Source organism: Martes martes, assembly GCF_963455335.1.
Source record: "Martes martes genome assembly, chromosome: 4".
In the NCBI taxonomy this organism is placed as follows: Eukaryota; Metazoa; Chordata; class Mammalia; order Carnivora; family Mustelidae; genus Martes; species Martes martes.
This window is the reverse complement of record NC_137891.1, coordinates 184,024,994-184,046,953: the sequence shown is the minus strand read 5'-3', so window position 1 is coordinate 184,046,953 and position 21,960 is coordinate 184,024,994. Positions and strand designations below refer to the sequence as shown.

Below are 21,960 nucleotides of genomic sequence, written 5' to 3'. Positions count from 1 at the left end.
ATAAAAAAAATCAGGGGCACCTGGGAGGCTCAGTGGGTTAAGCCTCTACCTTTGGCTCAGGTCATGATCTCAGGGTCCTGGGATCCAGCCCTCCAAGGGGGGGGGGCTCTGCTCAGCGGGGAGCCTGCCCCCCGCACCCCCCTTGCCTACTTGTGATCTCTCTCTCAGTCAAATAAATACATAAAATCTTAAAAAATTAAAAAAAAACACCAAAAAGTTTCCTCGTTTAAAAGTGGGGGCATATTATGGAAACAAGAAATAGCCCATATTCATTGAGTCTCTTTCATATTTTGTTTATTAAAAAAAATTTTTTTTTTAGATTTTATTTGTTTATTTGACAGAGAGAGAGAGAGATATCACAAGTAGGCAGAGAGGCAGGCAGAGAGAGGGGGAAGCAGGCTCCCTGCTAAGCAGAGAGCCCGATGCGGAGCTCGATCCCAGGACCCTGAGATCATGACCTGAGCTGTAGGCAGAGGCTTAACCCACTGAGCCACTCAGGTGCCCCTTTCATATTTTGTTTATAAGAAAATAAGGTATCTCCTAAGAAAAGAGTAGGCATTTAAAACAGCTTTTGGTAGGGGGAATTGTTACTTGAGGCAACCGTTTTTGAACACTCCATAATCAATCATAAAACACAACTGCAATACGAACAAAGTTCTAATACATGCAATCTTTTAGTGTAATTTTATAGTTAGCTTAAAATCTAACTACTATAAAGTAAGAATGTGGAAGCCTCTCCTCTCCAAAAAAGCTCCATTCAGCGTTCTCCTAATAGATCTGCAAACCTTTATCAGACTCCTATCTCCAAGATGCTGTAGTTGTGTGTGCAGGAGCTGAGTCTTGGATCTTTTTATTTCTATTGGTTACCAAAGTTTCTGGCAAATAGTAGGCATTCAACAAAGGGTACTGAACTGAACCATAAATTAATTAATTTCCAAGTTTCTTCTCATTCATTCATTTATTAAAGACTTTGTGAGTCCCTGCCTGTACCCAAGGCATCGTGGGGATGGGCAGAGATTTAATTCAATGAGAATAATACACATATAAAAATGCAAAAAGGACGGACTTAGGATCTTCTGGCCAGCGGAGACCTAATGGAAATAGCGTGAGGTGACCCAGACGTGGGAGTTCACTCTCCTCCTTACATGCCTGCCATCGACCAGCTCAGTTCCGGCTACTTCGGTCTGGGCATGTGTGCGAGAGCGAGGGCGCTTGGGAGAAGCCTCGCCCAGCGGCGATAGATTAGTTAGGCCTCAGAAAGATGGCGTCCTCGGAGCAGGCAGAGCAGCCGAGCCAGGTAAGGGGAGTGGGACTGCCCTGCCGTAGTGGTAGGGACCCTGGCTGGAGGGGGCGCTCGGCGTGCGGCTGGCAGCCGGGCGGGGGCCCAGAGCCTCCGCAGCGAGTGGCCCCGACCTCTTGCCCCCTCCTGGGCCCCGCCCCTCCTCTGGTCCTAGCCGTCCGGCCCCTCCCCCGGTGACCCCTCTTAGACCACATTCCCGAGCTCGGGCTCGGGGGCGCCCGCGGGCCCCCACTTCCAGCCTGAGGGCCCCTTGGGCCCCGCTTGCGCTTGGCCGGGACGGTGGCAGGACCCTTGAGAAGCCTCCAGCCCTGAGCTGTAAGGGCCCCTGCTTGAGAAGATAGGGGTGAGAGGCTCGATCGTTCTCGGTTGTCCCCTCCCAGGAGGGCCCTGACTCCATCAGGGTTCCCACTTTCCCACAGCCTCAGCCTCGCTGAAGTGGCCCCACTGCCGGCTTCTTTGTCACCTTTGCGCTTTCCCAGCCAAATTGGAGGGTCGGAAATGTACTCGGACCCTCGCAGTGCGTTGGTAGGAAAGGGACTCACTTGTAAACAACAGACGCCACCAGGCTTTTGGTTGAGGATCCGTCCTTGCTTCCCAGAGTTTGGTTTTCTCTGTCAAAGGACTCCGTTCTAGCTTTTCAGACACCGATTCAGCTAACTCCCATTCCATTTAGGGGACCTTGAGGGCCCGTGCTCTTGCCTGTACGTCTGCTGTCGGGAAGCAGTGGATGATAAGGCCTAGGAAAGGATTTGAAATTCAGGGGTGGGGTGGGCTGGAGTGAGATGGTTGGGGTAAGGGGTATCTAGCATTTACTGAGGGTGTGCTGTCATGCTGGGGACAAATTAACATTTATGGTTGTTTAGTGCTCATTATGACCTTTATGAAAATCAGGCTATTAACTGCCATTTCACAGAAGTGGATGCTTAAGGTCTGTAACATGCCCTAAATCATGTGTCTGATTGGGTCTGGATTTAAACCCAGATGTGTGGCTCCACTAGTTACCACACATGCTTAAATTTAGTTAGGATTAGACAGAGGAAGAAGAAAATGGTTCCAGTCTGGACTTCATCATTCACCTCCCACCTCCTTGAAACACCTGTAGATTTTTCACAGGTTCCTGGTATTTTCCTTCCTTGGGAGAAGAACACTGCTTAAGGTTTCTTACTGTTACATTCTTTATGATAAGTCTATTACAGGAATAGCACTTAAAGGAGCTGTGTGTTCCCCAGACCAGCTTCTGTTAGCAGAGTGCGTGATTCAGAAAGATGTCTGGATTGTAAATTATGGGAAATAACTAAGACTGATTGTGGCCTTCTCATTGTCAGAAATTCTGGGGTGTAGGAGTGTCTCAGAGGAGGGGGCCTTCTTTCTTGTCTTCTCCCACTTAGCTTGCTCAAATGCTGAGGCTTCTCAGAATCTAGGCCTTTCTGAACCGTTATATGTTAGGAATGTTCACAGCCCAAGATTAAAGGCGTCTTCGGTCCTGATTCTTCTAGGACTTTTAATTTGCCAGTGCTGTGAAGGTTACTAAAACGCTTGCCACTTGGAATCATTGTAGTGCCCGAGGATTCCTTTGGTTCTGGAAATTGTCCTCTCTGTACGTGTAGAAGGGATCTAAGGTCCTTTCAGAGGGTTTGGCCAGCACTTGTTTGGTTTTCAGCTCTGCTTCTCCTTTGCCCTCCTTTCCAAAGCTGGTAGAGATGGGATTGCATCAGAATACGCTGGCAGTCTTGGGAGCATTTGAGCTCTTCATGCCAAATTCTGTCACTGTCTAACAATAAGCTGCAAATGCATACTTATTAAATGAACTAACTCCTTTCAGCAGTTGCTTGTCATTTTATTTTCAAGTCCTGATCTACTTGGCTTCCCATTCCTCCAGTCAAAGCAGAATGGAATTGAGGGGACGATTTGGATGATTCCCTGCAAACCTGGTCTGTAAGAAAGAACACATTTTGCCTTTGGGGCTGAGTCAGTATTTGTTTCATAGAAGGTCTGTTGGTTGGCTTTGTGGCCTCAGTCTCTCATTTTGAAAGATACAGGGTGATACCCAACTCTTTCTTCCTTTGAGAGACAGTGTAGAACAGTGGTGTGGGCTCCAAAGCCATCCCTATTGGCTTAGAATCCTAACCCCACTACTTAACAGCTGTGTGGTCTTGGGCAAGGTACTTCTTTGCCTTTAGTTTCTCCATCTGCACAATAGGAATAACACCAGTGCCTATCTCAAAGGATTTCTCTGAGGATAAATAAACTCACTTATATTATTTAATTAATTTATTTATTTAAAATATTTATTTATTTATTTGTTTGTTTTTTAAAGATTTTATTTATTTATTTGACAGAGAGAGATCACAAGTAGGCAGAGAGGCAGGCAGAGAGAGAGGAGGGAGCAGGCTTCCTGCTGAGCAGAGAGCCCGATGTGGGGCTCGATCCCAGGACCCTGGGATCATGACCTGAGCCGAAGGCAGAGGCTTTAACCCACTGAGCCACCCAGGAGCCCCTATTTTAAAGATTTATTTATTTGAAAGAGAGAGTGCACACGTGTGTACCAGCAGGGAAGGGGCAGAGGGAGAGGGAGACAGAGTCTCAAGCAGACTTCCCACTGAGTGTGGAGCCCGATGGGAACTTGATCCCACAACCCTGAGATCATGACCTGAGCTGAAACCAAGAGTCAGACACTTAACCAATTGAGCCACCTAGGCGCTTCTAAATTAACTTAATTTTAGAACAGTTCTTGACATAGTGTGTTATCTGTTATTATTGCATTCATTAAACTCTGGATTTTCACTTACAAATGAGAAATCTTTTTTCAAGTCTTATGATGTTTTTTGGGGGGTATGATTTTTCACGTATTGACTGCCAGCCCACTAAAGTTCTTCCTTTATTTGTTTTGGAGTAATTTCCTTCCAATTTAAAGGAATATCCTGAATGTTGGTGTTTATTCTAGCTGTCCTTTGTGACTTTTAGAAATCAGTAACATACTTGCTTTTTTTCATAATGGTGGTCTTTTTAGTCTTTCTTCAGGATGGTGTGTTGGAGTTGGAAGTCAGATTTATCGCTTCCTACCCTTGTTCTGTTTTCTTCATGCTTCTCTGGTGTGCATGGTTGATCTTACGAGATGCCCTTCTAGTCTGCATGTGGTGTGGCCCATAGAAATGGGAGCAATTATCCCTATTTCTGTACTTCCCCGCCAGTTGTCTTCAATGAAGAGCAGAAGCACGGTTCAGTCTGATTGTTTAGTGGTTCCTGACTGTTGAGTATATTACAGAACATAGATTTCAAATCTGTTGAGATTCCCTGGATGTAGTATATTCGGGATTGAGAAAACCCAGAAGCAGGGAAGGGAGAAGAACCCAGTGAGGACAGTAGGGCGTAGAAGGGCATGACCTTGTATCCCGACAGACTCTGAACTCCAGCACTCACGCGCTATCGGACTTGCCACTCCACCTCTCTGACCCCGTTTTCCCCTTTGTAAAATAGCGATTACCCTGCAGGGTTGTTCTGAGGGTCGACTGAAATCGTGGACGTAAAGAGCATCTGCTTCAGTCGGTGCTCAGTCTGCGTTGGTTCCCTTCTCCGAGAGTCTACGGGCAGTTTTGGAAGTCTGCTGAACTCTTGAATCACAGTAGTTCAAACGAGATACTTTCCCCCTCACCTTTCTTCTATTTTGAAAAATTTCCAACCTCTAGGAATGTTGAAAAAATAATACAGAGAACTCTTGTAAAACTCCTATGAAAACTTCAAGATACACTGTTTACATTTTGCTGAATTTGCTTTATTTCTGTCTCTTTACATATATTTTTTTAAAGATTTGTGGGTGAGTTACGGACATCATGGTATTCCGTCCTAGAATACCTCACCTTGTCATAAGAGTGAGGTTATTCTCTTATATAACCGTGATACCATTATCACACAAGAAATTTAGTATTGAGGGGTGCCTGGGTGGCTCAGTAGGTTAAAGCCTCTGCCTTCGGCTCAGGTTGTGATCCCAGGGTCCTGGGATTGAGCCCTGCATCGGGCGCGCTGCTCAGCAGGGAGCCTGCTTCCTCTTCTCTCTCTGCCTGCCTCTCTGCCTACTTGTGATCTCTGTCAAATAAATAAATAAAATCTTTAAAAAAAATTTAGTATTGATAAAATCTTATTTACTAATACAGTCCACATTCAGATTCTCCCAATTAAGAAAAATCCAAATCCGATCAAGAAATAGGGATTGCATTGATTTTTCTCTTTCGTATGCTTTAATCTAGAATGATCCCCTAGTCTTTGAATTTTTTCTTTTTCTTTTCTTTTTTTTTTAACTGAAGTTTACCATAGACTCAGAAAGTGTACAAATTATGAGCCCGGCCTAGTGAATTCTAGCGGTGAAAATACTTGTGTAACCAGTACTTACGGTAAGAAATCAAACATTACCAGGACTTCAGAAGCCCGTCTGGTGTCCCTCCTGTCCAAACCCCTAAAGGTTGCCCCCATCGTGACTTAAAATCCATACATTAATTTAATAGCTTATTGAGTGACAAAGTCCTTATGGCCAAAAACTTTACTGTGGAATTCTAAGAGGTGTGTTGTGGTCAGTTTAATGAGTTTTGACAAATGTATATACCTGTGTAACCACCACCACGATCAAGAGCAAAATAATTCCAGTTTTCCTAAGTGTCGCCTTATGCTTTGTCCCAGTAAATCCTAACCTTTGGCCTCAGGAAATCTGAGCTACTTTCTGTCATATTGATTATATTTGTCTTTCCTAGAATTACATATCAATGAATTCATAGTGTATGTCTTCTTTTGTGTCTCACTTCTTTTGCTCAGAGTAATGTCTGTGAAGCTTACATTGTTGTATCAGTAATTCATTACTTTTTATTAGTATGTAATATTCTCTTGTATAGACATACCACAATTTCTTGATCTGTTAGCCAGTTTATGGACATTTGGATTCTGTTAATTATCTATTTCTGCGTAACAGCATTACAGCAAATTTACATAAATTACCAAAAAGAGTGCACATTTTTTGTTTCAGTTTCTACGAGTCAGGACACAGTTTAGCTGAGTCTGACAAGACAAGAAATCAAGGTGTCTTCTGGGGCTGTGATCTCATCTGGGTCTTGGCTGGAGAAGGATCTGCTTCCTAGCTCGTGTGGCTGTTGGCAGCATTTAGTTCCTTATGGCCTGCAGACTGAGGACCTCAGTTATTGGCAGTGAGCCAGAGGCTGCCAACATGTTTTTTGCCACAGGGGTCTTCCTAACATGGTCTCTTGGCTTCTTCAAAGCCAGTGAGGAAGAGAGTCTCTTAGCAAAATGGACATTATAGTCTCACATAGTGTAACCACATACATGTAATTACGTTCATCCTGTCATGTTTGCCATGTCCTGTTGGCCAGAAGCAAGTCACAGGTCCTGCCCGCTCTCAGTGGGACCACACAGGGGCAGAATACTAGGAAGTGGGGGTCCTGGGAATTATCTTTGAGTCTGTTCCCCCGGTTCTAGGGGCTGCTCTGAATACTCATGTATTGTGAGGAGATATGTTTTCATCTTTTTCGGTAAATACTTACGAGTGGAATTGCTGGCTCATATGGTAAGTTTATGTTTAGTCTTATAATAAACTGCCTAAGTGTTTTTGCACAGTTGTACTTTTTATTCTCAGCAGCAGTGCGAACTGCTGCTGAGAATAAAAAGTACGAATATGAACATTCCACTGTCCTACATCCATACACACACTTGGTATTGTGTCTTTTTAATTTTAGCCATTCTACTGAGTATGTTTGTAGTGGTATTTCCTTGTGGTTTTAGTTTGCATTTTTGTGATGGCTGATAACATTAGGATCTTTCCATGTGCGTATTGGTAGAGACTGGGGTTCACCCCCCCATATGGATATGACTTATTCCAGTATCATTTCTTGAACAGGTTACCCTTCCTCCATTGAATTATCTTGCCACCTTTGTCAAAAATTAAAAAAATTGGGGGCACCTGGGTGGCTCAGTCTGTTAGGTGTCTGCCTTCGGCTCATGTTGTGATCCTGGATCCAGTCCCGGGATTGAGCCCCACATAGGGCTCCCTGCTCAGCAGAGAGACTGCTTCTCCCTCTGCCCCTCACCCCACTCGTGCTCTCTCTCTCAAATAAAAATCTTTTAAAAAAAAATTTGGAAATTGTATATATGTAGGTCAGTTTCTGAGCTCTGTTTTGTTTCATTTATCTCTGTGTCTCTCCTAATGCAAATGAAATGCTGTCTTGATTGCTGTAGATTTATAGTAGATCTTAGAATCAGGTGGTGTAATGTCTTTTGACTGATTTTTCAGAATTGTGTTAGCTTTGGTCCATGGCATTTCCATACAAATTTTCATTTCATTTCATTTATTATTATTATTTTTTAAGATTTTATTTATTCATTTGAGAGAAAGAAAGAAAGCATGAGCAGGGGGAGGGGCAGAAGAAGAGGGAGAAGCAAATTCCCTGTTGAGCAGGGAGCCTGACACAGGGTTCGATCCCAGGACCCCAAGATCATGACCTGAGACGAAGACAGATGCTTAACCGACTGAGCCACCCAGGCACCCCTTCATACAAATTTAGAATCACTTTATCAATTCTTACAGAAAAGCTTGTTGGAATTTTTGTTGGGATTGTGTAGAATCTATAGATCAATTTGGGGGAGAACTGACATCTTGGCAATATTGATCTTTTAATTCATTAACATGATATGTATCTCATTTAGGTTTTTTATTTTTCTCAGTAGTGTTTTGTAGCTGTAAGTTTGTGGGTTATGTACACATTTTGTTAATTTTCTCTTCTAATATTTCATATTTTGGTATGCTGTTTATGGTTGTCATGTTAAAATTTCATTTTTAATTGTTGAATGCTAGTATATAGAAATAAAATAAAATTGTATCACTGTTTACAATAGTCATACTATGGAAACAGCCCAAATGTCCATTGATAGATAAATGAATAAAGAAAGTGTGATATATGTATATATATATGAATATATATAATGGAATTTTTTTTTAAAGATTTTATTTATTTATTTGACACTCAGATCACAAGTGGGCAGAGAGGCAGGCAGAGAGAGAAGGGAGGAAGCAGGCTCCCTGTTGAGCAGAGAGCCCGATGCGGGGCTCGATCCCAGGACGCCGGGATCATGACCTGAGCCGAAGGCAGCGGCCTTAACCCACTGAGCCACCCAGGCGCCCTGGAATTTTCTTTTTAAGATTTTATTTATTTACTTGAGAGTGATAGAGTAAGCACTAGGGGCAGAGGGACAAGCAGACTCCCCGCTGAGCAGGGAGCCTGATGTGGGGCTCAATCCCAGGACCCCGGGACCGTGACCTGAGTCGAAGGCAGACACTTAACTGACTGAGCCACCCAGGCGCCCCTATATAATGGAATATTAATTCAACTATAAAAAAATAATGAAATCTTGCCATTTGCAACAACATAGGTTGAGCTAGAGAGTGTAATGCTAACTGAAATAAGTCAGAGAAAGACAAATACCGTATAATTTCACTCATATGTGGAATTTAAGAAACAAACGAGCCGAGGGAAAAAAATAAGAGAGACAAACCAAGAAACAGACTCTTAACTGTAGAGAACAGACTGATGGTTGCCAGAGGGGAGGTGGGTGGGGGAATGAGTGAAATAGGTGATGGGGATTAAAGAGTGCACGCATCATGATAAAAAAAAATAATAAAATAAATAAAATTGAGTTTGTATATTGGTCTCTTATCTGTAACCTTGTTACACTCACTTATAATTCTAATAGCTTTTTTTGTAGATTGTATGATTTCTCTGTAGATGATCCTCTCATCTGCAAATGAAGATAGCTTTACTTACTGCTTTCCAATTTATATGTTCTCTAGGACTTCTCATACAGTGTTAAGAGGAGTATTGAGAATAGATATTCTTTTTTTTTTTTTTTTAAGATTTTTATTTATTTATTTATTTGACAGAGAGAGGGAAAGATCACAAGTAGGCAGAGAGAGAGGGGGAAGCAGGCTCCCCGCTGAGCAGAGAGCCCGATGGAGGGCTCGATCCCAGGACCCTGGGATCATGACCTGAGCTGAAGGCAGAGGCTTAACCCACTGAGCCACCCAGGCGCCCAAGAATAGGTATTCTAGCCTTATTTTATATCTTAGAAAATTGAGTCTTTACATTTAAATATGATACTAGCTATAAGTTTTTTTGAAGGTGCCCTTTATCAAATGGAGGAGATTTAATTTTTTCCAACTTTTTGATTTATTGAGTGTTTTTGAAAAAATTATGTGTGTTTTGACTGTTGTCATGTGCTCTTTTTGCTATCTGTTGATCCTGTTGTTTTCTTTATTAATATGATGCTTCATGTTGATTGATTTTCAAATGTTAAACCAACTTACTATTTGTGGAATAAATCCTACTTGGTTATGATGTGTTATCCATTTTATATATTGCTGGATTTGGTTTGTTAGTATTTTGTTAAGGGTTTCATTTATGGTTTTTTTTTCTTTTAAAGATTTTGTTTATTTATTTGACAGAGAGAGAGAGATCACAAGTGGGCAGAGCAGCAGGCAGGGGGGCGGGAAGCAGGCTCCCTGCTGAGCACAAAGCCCAACGCAGGGCTCAATCCCAGGACCTTGAGATCATGACCCGAGCCGAAGGCAGAGGCTTTAACCCACTGAGCCATCCAGGCGCCCCGTCATCATTTATGTTTAAGAGAGGTATTGATCTGTAGTTTCCTTTTGTGTGTGTGAAATTTCTGTCTAGTTTTCATATTAAGGTAATGTTGCAAGGTAATGTTGCCCTCATAGAATGAATTGGGAAATTTTACCATTTTTTTCTTTTTTTCTTCTAAAATAGTCTGTATAGGGATGCCTAGGTGGCTCAGTTGGTTGGGCCACTGCCTTCAGCTTGGGTCATGATCCCAGGGTCCTGGGATCTTGTCCCACACTGGGCTCCTTGCTCAGCGGGGAGCCTGCTTCTCTCTCTGCCTCTGCCTGCATTTGCTCGCTTGCGCTCTCTCTCTCTCTCTCTCTCTCTCTCACAAATAAATAAATAAATAAATAAAATCTTTAAAAAAATAGTTTGTATAAGATTGGCTATATTTTTTCCTTAAATGTTTACTGGAATTCACCAATGAAGCCACCTGGGCCTAGAATTTTTTTTTTTTTAAAGATTTTATTTATTTATTTGACAGACAGAGATCACAAGTAGGCAGAGAGGCAGGCAGAGAGAGAGGGGGAAAGCAGGCTCCCCGCTCAGCAGAGAGCATGATGCGGGGCTCGATCCCAGGACCCCGAGATCACGACCTGAGCTGAAGGCAGAGGCTTTAACCCACTGAGCCATCCAGGCGCCCCGTCATCATTTATGTTTAAGAGAGGTATTGATCTGTAGTTTCCTTTTGTGTGTGTGAAATTTCTGTCTAGTTTTCATATTAAGGTAATGTTGCAAGGTAATGTTGCCCTCATAGAATGAATTGGGAAATTTTACCATTTTTTTCTTTTTTTCTTCTAAAATAGTCTGTATAGGGATGCCTAGGTGGCTCAGTTGGTTGGGCCACTGCCTTCAGCTTGGGTCATGATCCCAGGGTCCTGGGATCTTGTCCCACACTGGGCTCCTTGCTCAGCGGGGAGCCTGCTTCTCTCTCTGCCTCTGCCTGCATTTGCTCGCTTGCGCTCTCTCTCTCTCTCTCTCTCTCTCACAAATAAATAAATAAATAAATAAAATCTTTAAAAAAATAGTTTGTATAAGATTGGCTATATTTTTTCCTTAAATGTTTACTGGAATTCACCAATGAAGCCACCTGGGCCTAGAATTTTTTTTTTTTTAAAGATTTTATTTATTTATTTGACAGACAGAGATCACAAGTAGGCAGAGAGGCAGGCAGAGAGAGAGGGGGAAAGCAGGCTCCCCGCTCAGCAGAGAGCATGATGCGGGGCTCGATCCCAGGACCCCGAGATCACGACCTGAGCTGAAGGCAGAGGCTTTAACCCACTGAGCCACCTAGGTGCCCCTAGAATTTTTTTTTTTTTAAGTTTTGTTACATACTTAATTTCTATTTTATTTTATTATTTATTTTTTAAAGATTTTATTTATTTACTTGACAGAGATTGAGAGATCACAAGTAGGCAGAGAGGCAGGCAGGGAAAGAGAGGGGGTAACAGGCCCCCTGCTGAGCAGAGAGCCTGCTGCAGGGCTCGATCCCAGGATCCTGAGATCGTGACCTGAGCCAAAGACAGAGGCTTTAACCCACTGAGCCACCCATGCACCCATATTTATTTATTTTTAATGATTTTATTTATTTTGAGAGAGAGAGAGCATGTGAATAGGGGGAGGGCAGAGGGAGAGGGAGAGAGAATTTCAGGCAGACCCTTTAAAGGTCATGATCCTGGAGTCCTGGGATCGAGTCCCGCATCAGGCTCTTTCCTCAGCAGGGAGTCTGCTTCTCCCTCTGACTTTCCCCCTCTCCTGATTGCTCCCTCTCATTCTCTCTCTCTCTCAAATAAATAAATAAAATCTTTTAAAAAAATAAACTAGAAATCGATAATAGAAGAAAAATCTGGAAAAATCCCAAATGTTTGGAAATTAAACAACAGATTTCTAAATTATGGGTGAAAGAAGAAATCATAGGGAAGTAAAATATTCTGAGCTGAACAAAAATGAAAACAATATAATTTAAATTTGTGGAATGCAACCAAAGCAGTGCTGGGAAGAAAATAACATTTTGAGTACCATACTAACTTTAGAAAATATGCTAGAGAAATAAGAGCAAATGAAACCCAAAATAGAAGGAAAGAAATAAATGAGAAATTCTACACGTTGCAAAAAACATGGAATGCTTTCAGATTTGCATGTCATCTTTGTGCAGGGGCCATGCTAATCTTCTCTGTGTTGTTCCAATTTTAGTATATGTGCTGCTGAAGCAAACACGTACTTTATTTTGTATTTAGTTTTGAAATATATTTTCACTGGATATAGAATTCTAGGTTGACAGGTTTCCCCTCACAGCCATTTTAAAGATACAGTGCTATTATATTTTTTTATTTGGGTTGCATATCTTCTGATTAGAAGTCTGAATTCATTCTTAGTCTTGATTAATATTTGTAGGTAATGGTTTTCTTTGTTTTCTGGCTGCTTGTAAGATTTCTCCCTTTTCATGGGTTTTTAGCAGTTTGATTGTATAGTGCTTTAGAATGCTATGTGTTTGCTTTGCTTAGGATTTGTTGAGCTTCTTGGACTTAGGAGTTTGTAGTTTTTATCAGACTTGGAGAATTTTCAGCCATTATTTCTTCAAATATTTTTTGTTCTTTTTCTTTTTTTCTTTGCCCTTCATTTTGGTCAGTTTCTGTTGCTGTGTCTTCAAGTTCACTTACCTTTTTTTCTGCAATATCTAATCTACTGTCATACCCATTTGGTGATATTTTTATTTCAGATACTATATTTTCATCTTTTGAAGTTCTACTTTTGTTTTATGCAATATATTTCTCTCCTTACTACGATCCTGTTTTCCTTTGAATTTTCTTTTTATTGAGGCATAATTGACATATTTCATATTAGTTTCAGGCATGCAACATAATAATTCAGGTGTGTATTTTTAGAATTGCATTAAGTTCTTGAATAAAGTTATGACACCTGTCTTAATGTTGTCTGTGAATGATTTCTTCTAATTTTTCTGATTATTATGGATCACATTTCCCTGCCTTTTGACATCTTTGAGATTATTATTATTTTTTAAAGATTTTATTTATTTATTTTACAGAGATCACAAGTAGGCAGAGAGATGGGCAGAGAGAGAGGAGGAAGCAGGCTCCCTGCCGAGCAGAGAGCCCGATGTGGGGCTCGATCCCAGGATCCTGAGATCGTGACCCAGCCGAAGGCAGAGGCTTAACCCACTGAGCCACCCAGGCGCCCCCATCTTTGAGATTATTGACTGGGTGCTTGATGCTGTGAATTTTTATGTTGTTGAGGGTCTGGATTTTGTGGTCTTACTTTGAAGAGTGTTGAGATTTGTTCTGGTAGGTAGTTAGGTTACTTTCGGTTCATTTTGATCCCATCAAGTCCCGTTTTTAAACTTTGTTAGGGTGGACCTAGGATGGCCTTTACCCTAGGGATAGTCTGCCCTTCCCCTACCAGGCTGTGGTCCTTCCAGGTCTCCACTGAGTGCTCTGACCGAACCGTGAGGACACCCCGTTCTGGTGCTCATGGCACACGAGGGCCTGTGAGGGCTCCGGGGGCCATTTACCTCCCGTCTTCTTCATTGCTGTTTCTCAGCCTGTGGAGTTTCACTCTGTGCTTGCACACATTTTACTGTGCACACATTTACTCAGGGAGCCTCTGTGCAGGTTTCTGGAGCTCTCTTTTGGCGTAGCCCTCTCCTCTCTGGAACTCAGTCCTACAACTTTCAGCTGCCTTAGCCTCCCTGAACCCTAATCTCTGTTTCCTCAATTCAGCAAGAGACTGCCATGCTCTGCTGGGATTACCTCCCCCCCCCCCGCCCCCCGCCGACCCCGTTCCCTTTCGTCTGAAACATGCCTCTTGGCAGAAAACCAGAGTGACCGTAGGGTCATATCATTTGTTTCTGTTCTGTCCGGAATCAGTACTATCCAGTGTCTACAAACAGTGGTGTCCTGTATTTTGTTTAGTTTTCTAATTGTTCACAGTGGGAGGTTAAATCTGGTCCCAGACTCCATCACAGAGCAGAAGTCGTCGGTTGATTTTGAGCAGAGGAGTGAGAGCATATACCTTCTATCCGCTCATCTCACCCTGAACTCGACGTGGTGGGATTTTCCCCATTATTCCCACAGGTGGGGAGACTGAGGCTCGGGGAAGTTGAGCAATATCCCCACAGTCACTCAGTTACTGGTGCCACAGTTCATGCACCTGCCTCTGTGCCAGCGCCTCTCAAAACATAATTGTTGAATTGAACCTTATTCTTCTCTGCAAAGAACTACAGGCCAGACTGGCGTAGGACGTACTCAGAGTTACCCAGCCTCGGGGCAGGCGTGGGACAGGATGTTCTGCCAGGTGCTCAGACCTGAGCTGTGTGTGCCATCGGTCTTTGTCGTGCCTCAAGGTCAGCACTTGGGCACACCTTCTGGCTGGGGGAGGTGGGCGCCTGGGCATCAGGAGAGAGAGCACCTTTGTGCCTATCAAACCGGTAGCATCTCTCTGCCACTGGGGTCTTTTCTTGTCTGTTTGGTTTTTTTAAATAGTCTTACGCTCTTGCTCTTGTGGCCACATTGAGAGGGTTTTCTGTGTTAGAGCCGTTGTTGTAGTGGTTTGCTGGGGTAGACGGGGGCGAGATCTGATTATTACTGTTTTGAAATTATAGTCTGTTTGCAGCGTGGAAAATGAATTAGAGAAGAAGCCAGCGAACATGGATGTGGGTGAACCGATGCAAAGGCTCTTGGCAGTCGTCCAGGGAGGAGATTTTGGAAGCTTTGACCGAAGTGATGGCAGTAGAAGTGGCGAGAAGTGGACGGACTGATTCCATGGATATTTAGGAAGGAATGTTGGCAGGACTTGATAATGTGTTAGCTCTGGTGAGTGGGAGAGGAAGAGCTGTCCAGAATGGTCCTTTGGACCCGGGTTTGTGTATTTTGGTGGAAGATTGTGCCATTCTCGCTGACAGGGAACTCTGGAACCTCTTCCAGAGGTTCAGAACCTGTGGCAGAGGGAGAGGATCGTGAACCTGAGGAGGAACTTGTTGAATCCAGAGGAGGCGGGAAGGCGGCTGAATGGAGAACTTGGAGGGGGTCAGGACTAGAGGTCTAAATGCGGGAGGTTATTCCTGCCCATTGGGAGCCTTAGGAGGGAGCGAGCAGGGTGGGGGAGGGGAGGCAGGGAACAGGAGATCAGATTCCCTGAGACTTTCCACTTGGTGTCATGCGGGCTGACCTTGTCCTGGGACTTCGGATGAGGAGACAGAGTCCTCCCAGTAGAGGCCTTGTCATTGTGCTGTGTGCCAGCCATTCGGGGGGCAGCGGGGTGCGAGGAGATCTTTGGGGACCCTCTGTGGACTGGACTCTTTCCTCTCCCACCTTCCCCCCGCCCCAGCAGGAGGCCTGGCACTTGCCATCTGAATGAGGTGGGAGGAGTATGGAGGCTGGAGGCTGGCTCCGGAGACCCACAGATGAGCTGCACTTGTCTGGATATTATCTGTAGCTAATTGGAAATTGGCTTGAACATCAGTAACAGTAAACTAATCAGAACTCCCTCAAACTGCTTGTTCTATTCTTTTGGAGATTTGTGAGTTTCCTCTGAGTCTGTCTGTCTCTGTCTCTTCCTTTCTCTAAATTTGGCCAGATCATCAGCCAAGGGTTGGAGGCGAATGTGAGATTCAGTGAGAGGAGAGGGTAACAGACTGCGGCCGGTGAGTGGGCTGCATTCGCCTTGCCTGCCGGTTGGTCTTTAGGCCCGTCACTAGCTTATTTACACAGCAGGTTCCGGCTTCCTTACTGCTGGGGATCGGTGTCCTCCGTGATAACTGATAGTAGGAACCATTGTCCCTAGTTTCTTTGCTTCCTGGCTCCAAGTAGATGCCCAGAGAAGATCTAGATTGTGGGTACCTGGGGCCCCCTTGTGGCTGGATCTTGTTCTCTACTTCGTCTCTGCTTTTCCTGGTCACTTGGTGGGAAGATAGCAAAAGGGAAGTTTCCCTCTCCCATGAAGCCTTTCCTCCGGACTTTGCTCTTCCTGTGACTCTTGTGATGGTCCGCAGCCCTCCCTGCTCAGCTGCTGATCTCGTGCCCTCCTAAGCCAAACCTAGCCTTCTCCTTGAGGCGCTGTGGCAGTGAACCCAGAAGCAGCCTCTTCACGTTCACCAGCAAATTCAGACTCCGTGGGCGGGCTGCTTCTTACAGGCAGCCCACCGTGGAGCCCTCTACAGCCTGAGAGCTGGTGAGAAGTAGGAGGAACAGGTGCTGGTGTGTGGCTTGAGAACGGCGGATCTTTGGTTTTCGGATGTCCATTGGGTGGCACTGTGATCTTATTTTTGTTTCTGTTTTTCTTTGCAGCCAAGCTCTACTCCAGGAAGTGAAAATGTGGTGCCTCGAGAGCCACTGGTAAGTACCCAAGATGTATAGTATCGTTTCTAGTCATGAAAATACTGTGCGAGTGTGGAGAAACCCTAAGACCCGGTAGTTTTGCCTCCTCATTGTCTCCTCAAAAGTAAGTGCTGTGTGGAGACTAACTTAGTGACCTTTGACTTGGGACTTACTGTCTGGCATATAGGGGTTAGTGGGCTGCCTCCTTAGGAAAGCCTGGTCTTTTCTGGAACGGAAAGCGTCCACCGCAGGGCGTGGTGCACCGCTTTGTTTGTTGCTATCAGTAGTGATCAGTGGGATGCCCGAACCTTTTGGAGGTGGGGTTGGGACCAAGTCGCTACTTGATTGTCTGAAATAGCGATTTTGCCCTTCAGGGTGAGGGCACGGCGTGGTGGCCTTTGAGGAACAGGTAAGGCAGGGAGTTCTGTTTTTGCCTGGTGGGTCATTTGTGATGCTCGCTACCAGCAGTAAGTGCTTCTAGTACTGACAGGGCAGTGGCCTTCTGAGTACTGAATGAAGGTAACCTTCACGAAGTGCTTTTGCTTTGATGTTCTGAGCCCCAGTCCCTGCCAGCAACCCCCCTCACCCCCAGCCATTTTCATCCTGGCTTGCATTTCAGGGCTCACTGCAAATCCTGTTTGTTGGGTAGCAAGACCTGTTCTGCACTAACCAGATAAGTTTTATGGCGGGCCAGCTTCTAGAGCTTTGTCTTTGTTTGGATGGTGATAGCAAACTCAGGGATGCACCGCCCAGCTTTGGTTTCCCAGGCCTGGTTTTCTTGCCTCTCCTCCAGCAGTAGTGGGAGGAGGTGATGTGAGGCCCTTAGCTGGCGTGAATAGGCCTGAATTTTAGCCCGCACTCAGGCTTTCCAAGGCAGAAGGTGAGTTGGATTTGGCGGAGGCTGGAAGACCTGGGTGACGCAAGCCCTGCTGGGGCTGTTTCAGGGAAGTGCGGTTGTCTTCTGTGACACCCGCTGTTACCAAGCGTTACCAAGTCCAGCTCCCTTCCCACCACACCCCACAGCGCCTTCGTTTCACTCTTGGTATTGCCTGGGTTTGTCCTGGAGGTCAGGGAGGTGGGAAAGCCAAAGACTTCAGAAGGGCTTCCCCTAGCCAGGCCCTTAGCTAGGAAGCTGGAGTGTTCTCCTGGGGCCTGTCAGTGCCCCGCAGGCTGGAGTTGTGGTTGGTTTTGGATTAAAATCCAAATTGAACGCTGTAGTCCTCTGCAGCCCTACCTCCTCGGTCTCCTTTTACATTTTTATCTACTGACCTGACTGCTAACCCCCGGCAAAGCTGGCTGGTCCTTCTTTTGTAGCATGATTGGGTCAACACTTGGGGGTTCTTTCTAGCAGCGAGCGCTAAGCAGCAGCAGCCTTGCTGATTTCTGGGCATTTGGAGCCCTACAGCCCCTTTGCTCGGCTCGTGTTTCTGGATGCTGTTCTTTTTCCTGCTCTACTCTTCATCTGCTTGGTGTTTGGTTGGATTTTCATTTCTTTCTTTTCTGGGAGGCCCCGAGCAGTCTTCAAACCCAAGTAGCCTGTGATCGTCCAGAGTTCAGACTCATTCTCTCCAGGCCAACTCTACAATTACCTTATATTTAATTAATATTTTTTTCCCCTCTTTACGTACTTGCTGCATAATTGCTCAGAGGAAAGAAAACACATAGCAGCAATTTATATATATATAAAAAAACAATAATTAAAAAAAAAACCCGAAATAAACTCCCATCTCATTTGGGCTGATCCTATGAGTTGGGTAATTAGGGCCCTATTAAAAGGTAGACCCTTTCTCCTTCCCCCCCCTTTTTTTATTAATTTTTTTATATTAAACTCCCACAGTCTCTCAGTCATGCCCTTATTGCTTTTGGCCAACCATTTGCAGCAGCCTGATTAAATGAGGGCACCAGCCGAGTTGTATGGTCTTGTGTGAGCTACTTCTGCCTCTCGAGAGCAGTGGTGGGAGGGTGCCAGGCAGTGGGGCGAGCCGAGGACTAGCGAGGACTCATGGCGCGTAGGGGTACAGGACTTTGAGCTGGCAGTAGCCTGGATGAGAGTCACAGGGTGCTGGCGAAGGGATGGGGTGGTATCCCCCACCCACAGAAAGCCCACAGCCCTCTGTCTGAGTCTGCCTTCCCCGGGGGAGGTTTCTCAGGCGTGTGCATTAGCCATCTCTCGGATGCTCAGGAGGAACAGACAATAGAAGAATAAAATTAAGCCTTCTTCTTAAGTAATTTATGCACTTTATTGGGGAAGAAAAGGCATTTGTACACATGAAACAATTAGTAGACAGCACAAGACCATATATAATTTTAGCAAACAGTACAAAATCGCATATAATTTGGTGCAGAATTGCCTGGCTGGGAGCACAAGAGCCCTCATTATTCAGCGAAGGAAGAGTTCTGCCCGGGGTGTACTTAGGGATGTTTTTTGGTGAAACTTGAAGCGAGGTCTTGAGGAGTAGGATTTTCCCGTGTTGGGGGAACACCCTGCGAAGTCGCTTTTGGTTTTGTTTTTAACTGAGAGCATATTTTCCATAAAATTCTTCCGTGGAAGCTGCCTGTTCTCTACGCTGAAAGGGCTGAGCATGGGATACTGAAGGCATCTCATCTTACTCTCGGTCTCCAGAACTAGATGATGACTCTGGAGTAATTTTTCCCTTTATTGGGGAGGTGAGTTGTGACCGAAGTGGCTCCGAGGAGTGGTCAGTACAACGCAGATGGCACGGACGGGTGGTATTCTGGGGTTCGCACTAGTTTTTTGCTTTATCTGCTGGAGAAAGAGGGCCTGATTTTCATTTCTGCCCTCTCCGGGCCTGTCCAACCAAGTCGTGATTGTGGTGGTGAGGAGTATTGCCTTGTAGTCTCTGAAGGACGCACTGATGTTTTCCGCCACCCCCTTGTCCAGGTGACGCCCACACAGTGACTGCGTGTTACCTTCCCTTGCCCCTCAGTCCTCCTCCCTGCCATGAAAAAACCACCCCAGCAACCCCAGCCGTATGAGTGAGATAGTTGCCCTGTAATGTTGTAATGCCCTCAGGGGTGGAGATTGGTGAACAGACCGGTCTTGATAAATTCTGTAAACTCCCAGTTGAAATTCCCTTATTATTGACGATAAAACTCTGCCCAAGTTAAAATGGCTGATTGCTGTTTCTTCTTCATAATTTCTTCCCTGAGCTTTGCCTCCTGGGGCAAGGAGCTTTGGCAGTCCTCCAGAGTATTCACTTCCAGCTCCCCCCACCCCCCAGCCAGTTGTAAACCTTCCGTAAATTCTCTCAGACCCGAGTTTTCTCGTCCCCTGTGGTGGGCATGTGCTCGGGCCTTGGGTCAGGTCCTGCTCGGCTCTTGCAGGATCAAGCCCCACGTGGCTGATGGATCTTTAGATGGGTGGACGGTTGTTTACATGGAGTAACTGGGGTTCTGTCTTGCTGGGATTCAGAAACTAGGTGGCGCTTTTTTTTTTTAAGATTTTATTTGTTTATTTGACAGAGAGAGAGAGAAAGAGTGTGTGCAAGCTGGGGGAATGGCAGGGAGAGGGAGAAGCAGGCCCCCTGTTGAGCAGAGAGCCCGACATGGGGCTCGATCTCAGCACCTTGGGATCATGACCTGAGCTGAAGGCAGATGCTTAACCTACTGAGCCACCCAGGCGCCCCAGAAACTAGGGTTAAGTAACCGTCTTTTAGTCATCTGAGTTTAGGTTATTTGAAGTGAGCAATAAATAAAGTTTCATGTGTATCATGCTCACTGGTTTCAGCACAAGCTCCTCAATACCCAGTGGTCCTGGAAGTCGCCTGTTTTATATGATGCTTAAACTAGCATTTTGGCTTTTTGCTCCTTGACACCAAGTTCTTCCTAATGGATGTGTCTTCTGCCATTCTTTCTTCCTCTGACTTACCGGTATAGTTTTTGGTTCTGTTTTGGTTTTTATCCTTACCTTGCATCCCTCCACCGCAATACTCCCAAACTACGATGAATTTATTTTTATAAAATATGATGGTCATTTCTACTTTATCACCTTCCCTAGGCTTAATTGTTTTTAGTAGGGTGCATTATTATTAAAAATAAGGATGCCCTGCACTCGCAGAGCCAGGCCACGTCTCAGCTTCGCCCTCTAAGGACAGAATATCCTGTGGCCTCTGGTTTCTCCTTGAGGCTGACGGAAACTTGCCCCGGGGTCCTCCATCATGAATCTGATCTCAATCCTTCTCGGGGAACTCATCTACCTTATGCCTGGGACACCGAAGATTTTCTCTTTGGTTTTTGAAGTCAGTTAATCAGAGGCCAGTAATCAAAAGGCCATTAATCATTAATATCTTGCTGAATTCAGGGAGTTTGTGAGCTCTTCTTTAAGAATACCTATGGCTAGGGGCGCCTGGGTGGCTCAGTGGGTTAGAGCCTCTGCCTTCGGCTCAGGTCATGATCCCAGGGTCCTGGGATCGAGCCCCGCATCAGGCTCTCTGCTCAGCAGGGAGCCTGTTTCCTCCTCTCTCTCTGCATGCCTCTCTGCCTACTTGTGATCTCTGCCTGTCAAATAAATAAATAAAATCTTTTAATTAAAAAAAAAAAAAAAGAATACCTATGGCTAGGGGTGCCTGGGTGGCTCAGTGGGTTAAAGCCTCTGCCTTCAGCTCAGGTCATGATCCCAGAGTCCTGGGATTGAGCCCTGCATCAGGCTCTCTACTCCTCAGAGAGCCTGCTTCCTCCTCTCTCTCTGCCTGCCTCCCTGCCTACTTGTGATCTCTGTCTGTCAAATAAATAAATAAAATCTTTAAAAAAAAAAAAAAGAATACCTATGGCTAGTTGCCTATCTCCTAGAGACCTTGAGAGTGTATTCCTGGCACTCACCCTGTATTTGTATCTTTCGTGGCTAGAGTACTTTGGTCTTACCTCCTGCCGGGCTCACCAGGGACAGGTGCTTCTCGTGTCTTGTCCCCACCAAAAATCTCTGAAGGGTGGCATCCACATGCTCAACCCATTTCTTCGTGTACACTCATGTGCCCATGTCTGTTTGTACGTGTGTATATGTAGGATGTATAATGGATATATTTCATAAATGCCAAAGCAGTTGGCGGAGAAATAAAATGGATTTTTTTTAAAAAGATTTTATTTTTAAGTAATCTCTGTACCTGATGTGGGGCTTGAACTCAAAACCCCGAGATCAAGGGTAGCATGCTCTACCAACTGAGCCAGCCCGATGGCCCAAATTCATTTTAATATTGTGTTCATGAAGATGTATTCACAAGCTCAGGGGTAATGAAACTGGCCCATTTAGAGATTTCAGAAAATTGTCATTTTCTTTGGAAAAAGAAATCAATATGGCAGATCTAAAGTATTAAGCATCATTATTGTGAGGATCTGTCGTGGTTGAGTCCTGTGCTGAGTTAGGTTTACTCAAGTGAGCTGTAATTTCCACTCAGGGACATCTGTCTGGGTACAGGTGAGTGGGGGCGACATCATAGGGCTAATCCTAAATCTGCTCTACTTATTTCTTTTTAAAAAGTGAATCATGTACAGATGTTAGTACTTAAACCATTACTAGCAGCACATGGAGGGTGGGTGAGCCTCTCACAACTGCTGCTGAGAAACTTGGGACTGAAATCAGGAGCAGACAACTGAAGGGTGGGGATGGCGGGACACCCCTCTGATGACACGCCTTTGTTGTGGG

The 21,960-nt window shown here is 44.9% G+C and overlaps 1 protein-coding gene across 5 annotated transcripts in view; it reads left to right on the top strand.

Moving 5' to 3' along the window:
* The first annotated feature begins 1,217 nt into the window (after window positions 1–1,217).
* The window catches only part of PEX14 (peroxisomal biogenesis factor 14), a 138,946-nt gene continuing 118,203 nt past the window's right edge, over window positions 1,218–21,960 (top strand). Inside the window, exons 1-2 of one of the 5 annotated variants that reach the window (XM_080802669.1) lie at window positions 1,218–1,297; window positions 16,272–16,319. In XM_080802669.1, the coding sequence (XP_080658795.1) occupies window positions 1,262–1,297; window positions 16,272–16,319 (84 nt within the window). In that variant the 5' untranslated portion in view covers window positions 1,218–1,261. Of the gene's footprint in view, window positions 1,298–14,587; window positions 14,799–14,912; window positions 15,012–16,271; window positions 16,320–21,960 lie in introns of those variants that run through there. The other 4 variants (XM_080802670.1, XM_080802666.1, XM_080802667.1 and 1 more) reach the window with 4 other exon arrangements.